This window comes from Acipenser ruthenus, chromosome 9 (genome assembly GCF_902713425.1).
Source record: "Acipenser ruthenus chromosome 9, fAciRut3.2 maternal haplotype, whole genome shotgun sequence".
Taxonomy (NCBI): Eukaryota; Metazoa; Chordata; class Actinopteri; order Acipenseriformes; family Acipenseridae; genus Acipenser; species Acipenser ruthenus.
Window position 1 is genome coordinate 32,501,160 of NC_081197.1, and position 14,176 is coordinate 32,515,335.

General features: G+C 38.5%; 2 protein-coding genes across 3 annotated transcripts; one reads left to right on the forward strand and one right to left on the reverse strand.

Annotated features, from left to right (window-relative positions):
• Positions 1-3,483: 3,483 nt before the first annotated feature.
• On the forward strand, positions 3,484-5,328 carry LOC131737957 (uncharacterized). The gene is made up of 4 exons (XM_059030393.1): positions 3,484-3,846; positions 4,461-4,606; positions 4,759-4,982; positions 5,243-5,328. The coding sequence occupies exons 1-4, from the start codon at positions 3,619-3,621 to the stop codon at positions 5,326-5,328; spliced, it is 684 nt and encodes a 227-aa protein (XP_058886376.1). The 5' UTR covers positions 3,484-3,618.
• Positions 5,329-7,299: 1,971 nt separating this feature from the next.
• Positions 7,300-14,036, reverse strand: LOC131696627 (G2/M phase-specific E3 ubiquitin-protein ligase-like). 2 transcript variants are annotated; one of them, XM_059030504.1, is made up of 10 exons: positions 13,570-14,036; positions 11,847-12,062; positions 11,502-11,658; positions 11,106-11,329; positions 10,768-10,869; positions 9,981-10,279; positions 9,724-9,905; positions 9,057-9,232; positions 8,179-8,390; positions 7,300-7,960 (listed from the first exon to the last, which is right to left on the reverse strand). In XM_059030504.1, the coding sequence occupies exons 1-10, from the start codon at positions 13,851-13,853 to the stop codon at positions 7,701-7,703; spliced, it is 2,112 nt and encodes a 703-aa protein (XP_058886487.1). In that variant the 5' UTR covers positions 13,854-14,036; the 3' UTR covers positions 7,300-7,700. The 2 variants fall into 2 exon arrangements, with proteins under 2 accessions (XP_058886487.1, XP_058886488.1); XM_059030505.1 differs by lacking the exon at positions 11,847-12,062 and having other exon boundaries at positions 13,570-14,032.
• Between the last annotated feature and the right edge of the window lie 140 nt (positions 14,037-14,176).

A 14,176-nucleotide genomic window follows, 5' to 3' on the forward strand; every position in this document is an offset into this window, starting at 1 on the left:
CACTACTGCACCAAGAACTAGGCATTGTGAACTGTGAACTGTCATTTTTGTTTGCTGCCTTCCTCCTTGAAGCTTGTCACTTTATAACACTATAAAATAAACAGGAATCGTGCTACGAAATACAGTCACTATCCAAAAGTCACCAATTATTTTTTATTATTTTCTCCCAATTTGGCATATCCAATTATTTTTAGGCTCAGCTCACCGCTACCACTCTGGCGATGACTTGGGAGCGGCGAAGATGAACACACGCTGTCCTGGCCCCGCTGCTACCTGCACCAGCCCTAGCCACTGATCCTCCCACGGGAGGCCAAGTCGAGCCTGAATCGCAGCCATTGATGGCGGAGGGGGATACGCTATCGTTAGCGGCCTCCTGGGATAACTCCTTCCCAACTGAGATGGAGGAAGAAGGGGAACCAGCGCCATCGACTGTGACAGGACCTAGCTCAGAGGTTGCCTCCGAGTCTAATTTGCCACTATTGCCCAGCTCCATGCCGGCACTGATGGGGCGCGCTGCAAGCTTCTTGCAGATCCCCTGAACAACACCAACAGAGCCCCACCGGTCCGTATTCCGGACACAGGCAGCGGCTCCTGTGGTGCAACCCTTCCCACAATTTCCTGACCATGCAGGAAGTACGCTCCTCTTGGGACTGTCCGGCATCAGCGCCGAGTGTGTTGAAGCAAGCTGCAAGGTTCGCTGCATTAGAGGACGTGGAGAAACTGGGGCTGGCAAGTTTCCCCCCAGTCGACTCCACCATCGCGGCCTTGGTTAAGGCTCCGCCGGTGGGTGGATCACCCAGAAGCCCCATGTGCCTAACCCTCAATGTAGGCTACCGGAGACACACCTAAAGAGGGCTTATGCAACAGAAGCGCAGGCGACTCACCTAGCTAACACGATTTCTCACCTCGTACCTGGATGGCGTGCTCATGGAGAACCCGCTCCCAGAGCTGGTGGCCACAGAGCTCCGCCTCATATCTAAGCTGCTCCAGATGTCCAGCCTTCAAGGGCAAGCCCTAGGCCGAAGCCAGGCAACACACCTAAAGAGGGCTTGCGACAGCTATGGCTGTCACAAGCTAGGGTACCTGATGCGGATAAGGTGGTGTTATTAGATGCGCCGATATCTCCTGGGCATACATTGGTCCAGCTGTGGAGGAAATCCTACAGCGCTCACTCCGGCAGCGTGAGACATCTCGGCAGGTGGCCGCTCTGCTCCCTCCCCGCACCCCGGAGCGATGTAGGTCGAGCCATTGACAAGCCCCCCAGGTGAAGACCATCACAAGAACGATCCCAGTGCCCATGGTAATGGGAAACCGAGCCCCTCTACAGACCGCCAGGAACGTGGGCCGCGGTTCGTCCGCGCAACAGCATTCCAGGAGGCAATTCAAGGGCCGTCGCTCTAGGCAGCCGCCTCAGAGAGCTCAGCCCCAGCCTCAACAGCCCCAGCTGAAGCCCTGAGGGCCTGCAGCCTCAGACCCCCTTTTACCGTACAACAGCTGCAATATTGGCATGCTTGCACCTCAGACAACTGGGTGCTCGTTACCTCTCTTAGACTATCACCCTCTTAGACTAAAACATAAGTCATATACCTTATAGCAATGCATCAATATAAAAGAGATATAGATTCAAAATAGTTCTTACCTTCCAAAATATATATGGAAGTGGAATATAATGTAAGGATAGAAACTTCAAAGGCAAAGACTTCTAAATATGACACCAACAGCAATCAGCTCGATCAAAGATCTTCAGAGCATGGATCACATCAGCTTGTAGTTAGCAAGATGAGTGATACTTGACTAGGATTTTACCTTGGTTTTTAGAGTTTTTACATCAGAAGTCATAATTAAATCTTAAACATTAATATGCTTTGACAGCTCATGTCCTTCAATTGAATAACATTTTCAAAACACCCGGTAACTCCTTCTATAAGATTAATTAGCCATCATCAATAGAAGATTCTTCTGTAAGCATTTTCTCAGACGTATGGCATAACATGGTCCTATGTATGCTATGGCTCCCCCTCACTTGTTTTTACCAGGTCTTCATTAATTTCTATGATTTAATGAAGCCATATATAGTTCACCACTGACTCCTCTTTCCTGTACCAGGAGGTATTTCTTATATGTAAAAGATCACTCATTATAGAAACCTTTGGATTTCAAACCCCCTGAAACATTAAAACTTGCATTAGTTGCCAAAAAGTTATTTCCTTCAATTACCCACAGACCTGGTACTGTTTTGTTTCAAGCATAGACAAGGTTAACAAATGAATTACATTCTCTTTGGCAGATCCTACTATATGCCTTACACAGATTGATACTGTTATGCTTTGACTTTAAGTTAATTTCTGCACTATATTCTCTTATTTTCAAACTGAACAGTTCTTCTGTTAAAGTAAAACATTTACACTTATACTTTGAATTATTCTAGAATATCTTTGTTTAGCCTAAAGACTACTTTCAGATCAAGCTTACTTCTTTAAATAAGAGACTTGACTGTTAACATCTGAGTTAATTAAATTAGATTCTCATTTCTGCTTTTCTTCTCAAGGTTATAAACCTTGGCACCACTAGCTCAGACAAGTACAAGCTTAGCTCATTTCACATGTGTTTTTTGGTCAGCGTTACCCCACCCTAGCTCCCTTTTTACTCAGACTTACAAAGATACTATAATATATTTACTGTTATAAAATAAAAAAAAACAGGAATATAGAATGCTCTAACATAACTATAGGTTAATACAGAGAATATTATTAATTTTTGTATGAACAGTGTGTTTTAACAAATTGTTTAGTATTCTGCTGGCTTGTTCTTTAAAACACACATGCAGTTTCACAAATGTTCAGTTTGTATCCCAAAGATCAGCCTGCTTCCAGTAGCTGTCAGTCTTGGGTCAGTTTCTGCTCTCAGTGAGTCTGTCAAAGCCACCACAGGTGTGTCTTTAAAAGCCTGATACCTACAAAAACTTAAATCTTGTTAGCAGGGCTTCCATCTCTACATTCCCATTCCCATCATTAGTTGGAAGACTTCAAATAAATTAAACTGTTTCTATCAAAGAGACATCTATCTCTGCTGCATACACCTTTCACTCAAAAAAGGTGATCGCACCTTGTACAAAGGAAGACATGTTTTAGATTCATTTGTGACACTGCCTTGCTGTGCAAGTGAGCCATCTGTCTCGTAGAACACATCTCCTGCGGAGAGGGGTTCTACTTGAAATATTTCATAGTCACAGCCCCTCTCAAAGCAGCGACTGTCGCATTGGATTGCTGACACGGTCGCTGAGGGTTATGACACTGCGGGTTTGTCGATTTCTATGAGGGGCCGTTTCGGACAAAAGTCTGTCAAAAACGGCGAGTGAAGGGTCACGTTTCCGCGCGCAGGGAATCATGTTTCCGCGCGCAGGGAATCATGTTTCCGCGCGCAGGGAATCATGTTTTCCGCGCGCAGGGAATCATGTTTCCGCGCGCAGGGAATCATGTTTTCCGCGCGCAGGGAATCATGTTTCCGCGCGCAGGGAATCATGTTTTCTGCGCGCAGGGAATCAGGTTTCTTTGAGGGAGGAGTCGGCTTTATGAATTGAGACAAGGAAATCAGTAAATCGTCATAAACAGAAGAAAAATGGCTACTTGTATACATTTTTTCATTATAGTATTGTGCGCTATCTGTTCCGTTACTGACAATATCGAGGATCTGAATTTATATTTTTTGGAGCTGGATGACTGTTTAGAACAAGTTCAACAGGCATTAGATACTAATGATTTTAATACATTTGACCATCTACATCGTTTACTCGAAGAACATGTAAGGATTTTGTCAACTTTAGCATCCGTCCTGGACAGTTGTGAAGTAAGAACAATACCTTAGACTGGTTGTCTCAAAAATCTACTCTTTATTTGATGAATAGTGAAATGTAATGCATTTCTTAAAAAAAAAAATACATTAAGTAATAATACCAAAAAATAACATGTACACAGACCAATTCATACATTGACAGACATTAAAAGGAATACACTAGTAAATACTATTGCAGGATTTCATTATAGGACAAGTTACAGAAAAAACAAAACTGTTTTACATGGTATTTAACTGAATTGGACTGTTTTACATGGTATTTTATCTGAACACCTGACCGATATTTGTCCTTAATTAATAATCAGTTTGGACTGAGCACTTTCTGCACGTCATCACTTTATTTGCCTGCTCTTTAATCAATAAAATAATATTTTTTCACATGGTTTTGATCAGTGGTTTTTCATCGCCATTCTTCAAAATGCATTTGGACATCTACACACCTGGTTGTGTTTGTTTAGACATCATTTTTAAGGCGCAGTAAGGACTTCATTTCAGACTTAAAAATAAATACAAACATTGGACACAAGGAAACATGTTTTTCTTTCTGGCTTTCTTTCCTTGCATTTATTTCAAACAAATAACTAATTTTAATCTTGATTTTTCAACAGGGAGTGGATCAAGTATGTTTGCTGATAAATAGATTATTTGACGCTGTGAGGACAGTGTATGGTGAAGTTGACCAAAGATTGGCTCCTCGATCCCAATTTGAATTTCTTTTCAACAGCCCCCTTGAAAGCACAAGAGGTCGCCCAAGGTATGGTTAAAAGCATTAAAGTATATTGATTTAAATGCTTATTGTATTGCTATTGCTACATTTTATGCTGAGAAAACGCACTACCATATTTAATCAGAGTAATAATAATATGTGTTATTTTATTATTAAACAAATTACATTTAATGTTGCAGATACTGCATAACCAAAGATCAACTACAGCAACTACGTGCAGCAGGAATGCCATGGTGTTCAATTGCAGCTTGCCTCTGCATAAGTGAGCGGACACTGTTTCGCAGAAGGCAGCAATATGGAATGACAGGAGAAAATTATGCCAACATCTCAAATAGTGAACTGGATAATATTATAAGGGAAATCCTGAGAGAAACGCTGAATGCAGGAGGCAACTATGTTCAAGGTAAAATACATTTTTCGCTGTAGAATTTTTGGTATTTGTTCATCAAAGGTGTGTAATAAAACATAGGTCTCAATCAGTGCATATCCTCTTACCCAGTGCAACTTAGAGGTTTCACAAAAAATACACATTTCAATAGTTATTTGTTATATATATTGCATGTTATTTTAGGCAATACAGGTGAAAGTGTACTTGCATGTAGTTATGATTAGGTTTATTTAATTCGAACTAAACAACATTATGAACTATTGCTCTATTCTAAGGTGGTGTCCTAGCCAGAGGATTAAGAGTTCAGAGAAGGAGAATTAGAGATCGATTAAATGCCCTGGACCCAGTTCATTTATGGTAGGAACTTAAACATTTATATAAGGAAAGTTTAAGGTAAAAATAAAGTTTAAGGTAAATTATAAATCCAGCAGTCCTGTACTGCTAGGGATTAAGGATTTTAAATTATATATATATATATATATATATATATATATATATATATATATATATATATAAATAACACTATTTGGTTGTGGATTCACAAGGTCCATTGTGTACATTATGTGTAAATTGTTTTATTGGAAACCATGGAAACCTAATACTTAAAACTTCTATTTTTTCTTTTCTTCAGGCACATTGATTCAAATCACAAGCTTATTTCATGGAGATTTGTGTACCATGGATGCATTGATGGTTACAGTAGAATGATTATATACCTGACATGCTGTACAAACAATTGTGCAGCTACTGTTTTGCATTTCTTTGAAGAGGGTGTATCAAGGTATGGGTTACCACTGAGAGTTAGAGGGGATCGAGGTGGTGAAAACATTGATGTTGCTAGATACATGATTATGAGCCGTGGCAGAAACAGAGGAAGTTTTATTGCAGGCAGAAGTGTTCACAACCAGAGAATAGAGCGTCTTTGGGGTGAAGTGAACAGAGTGGTTTCTGAGTTTTATAGGCAATTGTTTATGTACATGGAAAACATTGGAATCTTAGATTCTACAAATGAAGTTGATTTATGTGCATTACACTTTGTTTACATTCCAAGAATAGGAAATTCTGTGCAAGAATTCACTCGCCAGTGGAATTACCATCGACTTAGCACTGTTCAGTCAATGTCTCCCTTAGCATTATGGCATTCTGGAATACTTTCAAATCTTACTACAGTAAATTCACAAGATCTTCTGAGTGGCATAGATAATTATGGAATTGACCATGCAGGCCCAATTACAGCAAATGAGGCAGACACATACATTCATGTTCCACATAATACAGTACAAATGAGCGCTGAAAACCACAGGGAGCTTCTGTCGCTTTGTGATCCATTATCAGATGATGACAATAGTGGTATTAATCATTATTTATTTGTTTTGGATTATGTGATAAACAACGTTAGATAGTGTTGTATACAAATACTTACGTTCCAACTCAATTAATTGCAAAAACTATGTTGTTGTATCACTCCCGATGCTACATATGTGGGTGGATACTCATCCCCCTGTCCCTTTTAAGTTGGGTTAGTAGCCTGTCCAGGTCAAAAGCTTCAATCCCCATAGTTCCTAGCAAACCTCCTTTGTTTGTCCTCTTTCTTTCTTCTTCCTTTTTCCAATAACAATTCCTTTCTGTTATCTTCAACTCCATCTCTGCCACATCTCTCTCCTCTACCTCTGATCACTTACAACCATCTGCTAATGCTGTGCATGCAAACCTTTCCTCTAGTCTTATTCTTGATTTTTCGCCAGCCTTCAACACCGTGGATCATTCTGTTCTCTCTACCACTCTGTCTAATCCTGGTATTTCTGGTACACCTTTGTCTTGGATTCAATCTTACCTCTGTTAACGCACTACTGTGGTTTCTCTTTTCTCTTCTTGCCCCTTCCCCCCCTCCTTCACTGGAACAGGCTCCCCCTTAATATTAATCAGTCTCCCAACCCAATGACATTCCGTTCCTCCCTCAAACCCACCTATTTTCTGTGGCCTACCCTAATTCACCTCCGAATCCTTCCATACCATCTTTCCAATTAGATTTGTTGTTGTCTTTTTGTTTGTCTATTGTCCTCTCCTGCCCTTCCCAGCATTCATTTATTTACATATTTGTCAGTTTCCTTTGTTTAATACAATTTTCATTTATCCTATACTGTACTGTTACACTTTGTAAAGCACTTTGATAAAAGCGCTATATAAATATCAATAAATAAATAAATACATAATTGGCCCACTTAAGTAATTTAGAGCACACCCCTGCTTGTCAGGTTTTTTTTTCAAAACCATTATTAAACATTCAATTTTGTGTTATGACTAATAATAAAAAGTAGTGCTGAGCCAAATATATTTAATACAAATAATATTTAATATAAATAAATTTGCATTTGCCATGGAAATAATAAATGATCAAATCAGTTGCCCATTTAGTGTTTGTTGTTTGAAACTGATGAATTGGTTAAAGCAGTGTTTCACAATTCTTTTCTATACCTGTAACTTCAAATTAACTTTAAGAGCTCCAAAGAAAAGAAAAAGCTCAGATTAGGTAAAGTATTAGTTAAATGAAGGGTGCAATTAAATCATTGAGTTGGGGGGAAAAAAACAGAACACACAGATCTCCCCAGGACCAGGAAAAACAAGAAATCCCAAGTATACTGTATTTTTTTTCTCATTTTTTTTTTTTTTTCCTTTCTTTGGTTTTATCTGGAGCATCCCTACCATCCAGCACACCAGAAGATCAATAGTTGACTATGCAAAGCCAAAGCCCTGACAATTTAGAACAGCATATCTCATGGCTTCAGTGAATTCTTCATAAACTACATGTACAGTTGGCAAAAACAGCGTACAGTTGCATGTATTTGCCTTTGGAAATCTTGATTTCTCTCCATTGTCCTCAGCATCATGTAAAAAATCTACAGTGGGTTCTGGTCTGAATCCCAGTGGTGGTACGGTCTTGCAGCCAGTAATAAAGAATAGTAGTGACTTCAATGTGACATCTGATGGCTCATCTGAAATTAATAAAATAAATAAATAAATAAATAAATAAATAAATAAATAAAGCTTGTTACTTACTGTGTTTGTGTGGCCAACATCAACATAATTAAAATACTTCCAAAGACAGTGTGCCCAGCTGAGTGAAAGATGAATCCCCTAAACAAGTTAGAAAAGTAACCTAACTACAAAGAAGTATGTATTTTTTTCTAGTGAACAACAGTAGTACAGTCACCTTGTAGTTCTTGTATAAAGTCTTTCCAGTGAGACAATACAAGATTTTCTGTTCCCCTTTTATTGGAGCCCAATGGGTGTAGAACAGGGCGGAAGATATCAAATGTCTTGGCTGTGAGGGTGTCTTCTGTGTAGCACATGACATGCTTGAATGCATTGGGATACTTGGTCATAGCATCCAGTACACCTAGAGTTTTCAGCCCTTCCTTTAATCTGAAAAAGAATGGACATTTTAAGAATTAAAAACATAGGGCCTGATTCAGCTTACCATGTGCTATCTGCTTTCCATGCTCTATCTGCTTTTTAACACATGGACTATATACCGGGGACAAATGCCATTGAAATGTATGCAAATGACACCACAAGGGAGGTATTTAATATTCAGAAGGGTGCTTCCTTCCACAGTTGCCTTACTGTGTGTTAAAAATAACAATTACTAAAACAATCATTTCGTACAAAATCACAAGATAAAAAGAGCAGACCACTGGAGTGAAGTCTGTGTGAAATATGGATATCGTACAGTGCCAGAGAACAAAGAGCCCAACCATAAACCGAGCTTGAACAAGCACATTGTTTTTAATGACCCCACTACAGCCCTCTTAAAAATGAAAAATAAACATCAAAATGAATTAAACATTAATTAAAAACCAATTACCTTTCATTTATAATGCAAAGCAAAGTTAACCAACAAACATAAAATCTACATTGCAGCTTTGCATTGTTTAATAAGAATTAAAAGCAGGGCCAAACGCAGGGCATGGCCGAGCAGAGCGGGGCAGAGCAGGGCAGAACGGCAGAACAGAGCCACGTAGGGGGCCAAGTGCACATGGCCGGGGATGGCCGAGCAGGACAGGGCAGGGCCGTGCAGAATGAGTGTACCTCTCAAATGCTGCCCGTGTTCTTCCAAAAATGTACCAATGTGCAGTTTCTTCAGCAATCTTGCGATAATCATCAGCATTACGGATAACTTTGTGTGTTCCAGCCAGCTGCATCAGAGTTTGGATTGGTTCAAATAAGTTTGCTGTGTTTGAATGTTCTTCCTGGTAAGTTAGAAGCTGTAAAAAATAAAAATGCAGTTTGTCTTTATAAATCTTTCATATTACATTTTGCAAAGAAAAGACTACTTATATTCATTTCCAGGCAATCTGTTATGGAGTGAGATTACTGTCAAATATTTTGTACTATTTACAAGAATAAAAAAAAAATATGACTATGAATCAAAAAAGCTACGAGTTGGATGGAGTGTGATATCACTGTCAAAAATACATCACAGAAGCCACAGATTGTTAATGGTGGGAACAATTGATTAGGACTTCTGAGCGTCCTGTTTTTTTTTTTTGTGGTCGTATTTACGATTCATAGTCGTATTTTTTTATTCATAATGGTAAATACAAGTACATACTATTTTACAGTAATCTCACTCCATACCTGTGCAATATAACGTGAATAATTGTTCTAATCAATAGATACATTGATGAATAAGATTAGAAAAAGCTGTAAATATGATGGTAGATTACTTTTGCAAACACAATTGGCAAATATTTACCTTCTCCAGATAGTTCCTTATGTCCATATCAGGGATATCTTGCACTGCCACAAATGTGGACTCGGGTGTACTTGAAAGCGCCTCAAAAAGTACTGGTGATAAGAACTGTGGGCCAGGTCCTCCATGAACCAGTGATGTTGCAATAGTCATACCCGCATAAAAATAGTCATCCGAGACCATCACTGAAATAAAGAATGTTAGATTTAGACAGACTGAAAACGTAATGATAAAGAATTAAAAAAGCATAAATTCATTACATCCACTAATGTAGTTTAGGAACTTGGCATGGTCTGGTCCCACAAAGAGGCTTCCTTGGTGCAAGGACTCCATTAGCATGGTTAAAAATTCTCTCCTTGGTCCTCCGAGGTCGACGGCTCCTTCGCTCACTCCTATATCGTCCATAAATTTCACCGAAAGCCTTTTGCAAGGTAAGAAAGTTTTTTTTTTAAAGCCTCGTTTCGCTCCTTCCCATAGGTGATTCCGGCTGATATTAAACAGGGAAACATTTTCTGTATCAATCTGGGAGGCCAGCTCACAGAGAATATCCCCAATGTCTCTGGTGAAATAATAAGAAATATTAAAAGAAAATAATTATTTATTTTTAGCAGATATTATTGTATCAAATATCTTGTCAGAAACACTTGACTGTGATACTATAAATGTAAAAATCAAAGAAATATCTGACAAATAAAACTACATTAACTCATAAGAATATATACCTATACATCAAACTAAATGCCTATAAAAGGAAAGATAATAAAAAGTTGTCTTTAATTTTAAATGGTTTACAGATAAAAGCTACAATGGCCCCCCTTTTAACAGTTAAAATTGTAATGTATTACAAGTAGGGCCTTGCGTTTTTTTGCAACCTGCACCTCAAGATGCCGATACAGTGTCCTCATGAAACTACCAATTAAGCAATTATTAACACTCACCCCATTGCGTTACTTTAATCAACTGAAACACGGTTTAAAAAAACAAGTAGCGAAAAACATAGGGCCCTAATTATAAGGAAGGAAGTATGAAACACAAATGCAACTTTACCGTTCATGGTGGGATGTTTCAATACCAGTGGAAAGGGGTATTGGATCTTCAAAGCTTTCGCTGAGCTCTTCATCAACAAATAAAGCAGCATACTGCCATTCACTAGAAAATAGATTTGATAGGAGTCCAGGTATTGTGGCACCGATTTCACAGCATGACCTGCAAATCTGTTGCTATTCAAGAAAGACTATGACCTGTTGTGATATACTAATAGCTAAAGTCTTAATATTTGTAAAAATAAAAAAACTAGCACTTTTTTTTTATTGTACAACTGGGACATAATACACAATCTGGATCAAATAAAGTGTAAGCACATTACTGTAGGTGTGATTTCTTACCTTGGACAATCAAGAACCCTGGAAACTGTGGCATTTTCTTCTTCTGTTATGATAAGAGGCCCATCTGAACCTGCTGTCGAATACGGAGCATCTATGAGTTCTGAAGGAGCATCCTCAATGACCTGAAGAACTGTTACATTCAGGCTGTTCATTGGTGGACTGGAATCAGTCAAATCTATTTCAATATCATCATCATCATTATTTGACAGAGTACCTCTGTTCTTCTGCAAAAAAAAAACTCCTGTAGTGAATTAAGTTTAGAAAACTAAAGTGCCTGAATTAGTTGCTTTTAAAAATAAATACAGTAAGACTGTGAATGAATGACTATAATCTTTAACAATCGCTATTTCTATATACGGTACATTCGAACAAATAGAAACAGTCATTGACTGTTACCTTTGCATTTGCAGGAACGACCAGCAGTTGTAAAGATGGACGAAGGTACACAGTTTTGTCCTTGAAAATTTTATTTAGTAACAGTCCATTCATCTTTTGGTCTTGCTCCAGACTTGGCTTTATTAATTTGTTGTGGAGTGTCACCATTATTTCAAATCTACAAGAATAGAGAATGCAAGCTAAAATATATCATGGTCTTAGGAAACCGAATACATCATACCCTAAAGCACACTTCTTCAAAATGCAACATTATAATATATATTTAAATCTTAACTACCAATTATCATTATATTAACAGAAATGATAAAGTGCTTATGTTTACAAAGACTGCCTTCCTTTACTCACTGAATGTTTTCTGTCAGGTTTCTTTCAAAGACTGTGTGCAAGTGGTTTTGCACCTCATATGGCTCCCACTCCTTCATAAATCTCACACCTAAAACCAGATGCCCTTGCTCTGCCAGGTATAAGCGTATTTTGCCTTTCGGGACGTCTGTGTCATTGGGACCCGTTAGTAGACAAACATCTTTGTGGAAAGGGCCACAAACATTTCTGGGTCTCTTTCTGTGCAAAATATATATATTTAAAAATGTTATGACCACTGCATTCATTATATTACTCAGGACTAACTAGCCTTAAAATAGGATTATCTACTCAAAATAGTATATTGTTTAGTATAAGTCATGATATACCTATAAAGAAAGAGCAGCAGTGTGGAGTAGTGGTTAGGGCTCTGGGCTCTGGGCTCTGGACTCTTGACCGGAGGGTCGTGTGTTCAATCCCCGGTGGGGACACTGCTGCTGTACCCTTGAGCAAGGTACTTTACCTACATTGCTCCAGTAAAAACCCAACTGTATAAATGGGTAATTGTATATAAAAATGATGTGATATCTTGTAACAATTGTAAGTCGCCCTGGATAAGGACGTCAGCTAAGAAATTAATAATTAATTAAAATATATACAGTAAAAGCAAAACATCAACCCAGTAGATTTAACATATATCACTTAATGGCAACTCGTTTATTTCTCATCTGTTCCTAAAGCAAACGGACATGCAGTTGTACAAACTACAATGATATGACAATGCCCATAAATTACTTCCATGAGCAGATTTGTAATTTTTTTGCATTGCAGGAAATGAAGATCTGGTTACATTTGCCTCATATTCACTTAATATTAATATAGCCTATATTACCACCACCCCCCCACCCACCCCAATAGGCCCATAAACCATACATTTTGTTCCACATTTCAATATGTATACATATACATTATAATAGTCATATTTACTATATTATACAACCAAAAGATAAATATTGTATAATTCACTGCAGTAGTACTGGGTAATTGTATGTAAAAATAATATAATTATAAGTCGCCCTGGACAAGGGTGTCTGCAAAGAAATAGAAGAAGAAGAAGAAGAAGAAGAAGAAGAAGAATGCAATATTTTGAACATAATGTAACTAATACCCAAAATATTTGCTTTCATGGAGGGCTTTTTTTTTTGGGGGGGGGGGGGGGGGGGGGGGGAGGGGGTTGCAGTTAGCAGTTGAATTAAATTGAACAGTAGGCCTCATTATTAGAAATTAACTTACTAAAAGCTTTACAATTGTTGGTGCCATTGTAATCCTACCTTCCGTTTGTAATATGTAAATACAGTTACTAAAATACAAATACAGCTCGTAAATAATAAATACAAATAAAAGAAAGAATAATAGGCCTACATTTGTTATTATTATTTAGTATAGAAGATGCCCTTACCCAGGGCGACTACAAAGCAAAGATAATGGGTATTAATTACTTTATTACTACTGTGTCCAAAACATTGCATTTGTACATTATTCTGTGTAATACGGGATGTTAAATCGGTTCTTTTACATCGTTTATTTATTTATTTATTTATTTTATTTTATTTATCTTTTTGCATATACTAATGAGTAGACTTTCACTAGAGTAGAAGTATTAATCATGAGTTGGAGGTACGTATTTCTGAATCAAATTAAAATAGTCCTTAGCAGCATAACTTAAGAAATGAATTGCATATATGTTTTCAGAAATAATAATAATTACCTGGCCCTTCTATTTAAAATCCCTGGAACTGCTCCGGCTCTGATAAAGTTTCTTTGCATATTGAATGCAGGGGAATTATTTTGAGCGGGACGATCAGCGACCACATTCCGCCCTTGAAACAATTGACGAACTTCTTCATCAATAGTTGATGTCTCCTGTCTTGTAGTAGGCATACGATTGTTTTTACCATTCAGGGCACTTTCCAGACGTTGAAGGATTTCCGGGTTGTTAATTATTTCTTCGGCGATTCCCCGGGCTACATTACTATTCGAATGTGAAGACATGTCTAGCTCCTTAGTTTTTTATCGCCTCCTCTGGCAAAATACATTTGTGTGACGACAAAAGTAACCCCTCCCCTCTAGCAGCATAGCCTGCTGATTCCCTGCGCGCAGAAACGTGATTCCCTGCGCGCAGAAACGTGATTCCCTGCGCGCAGAAACGTGATTCCCTGCGCGCAGAAACCTGATTCCCTGCGCGCAGAAACCTGATTCCCTGCGCGCAGAAACCTGATTCCCTGCGCGCAGAAACCTGATTCCCTGCGCGCAGAAACCTGATTCCCTGCGCGCGGAAAAGTGACCCTTCACTCGCCGTATTTGACAGACTTTTG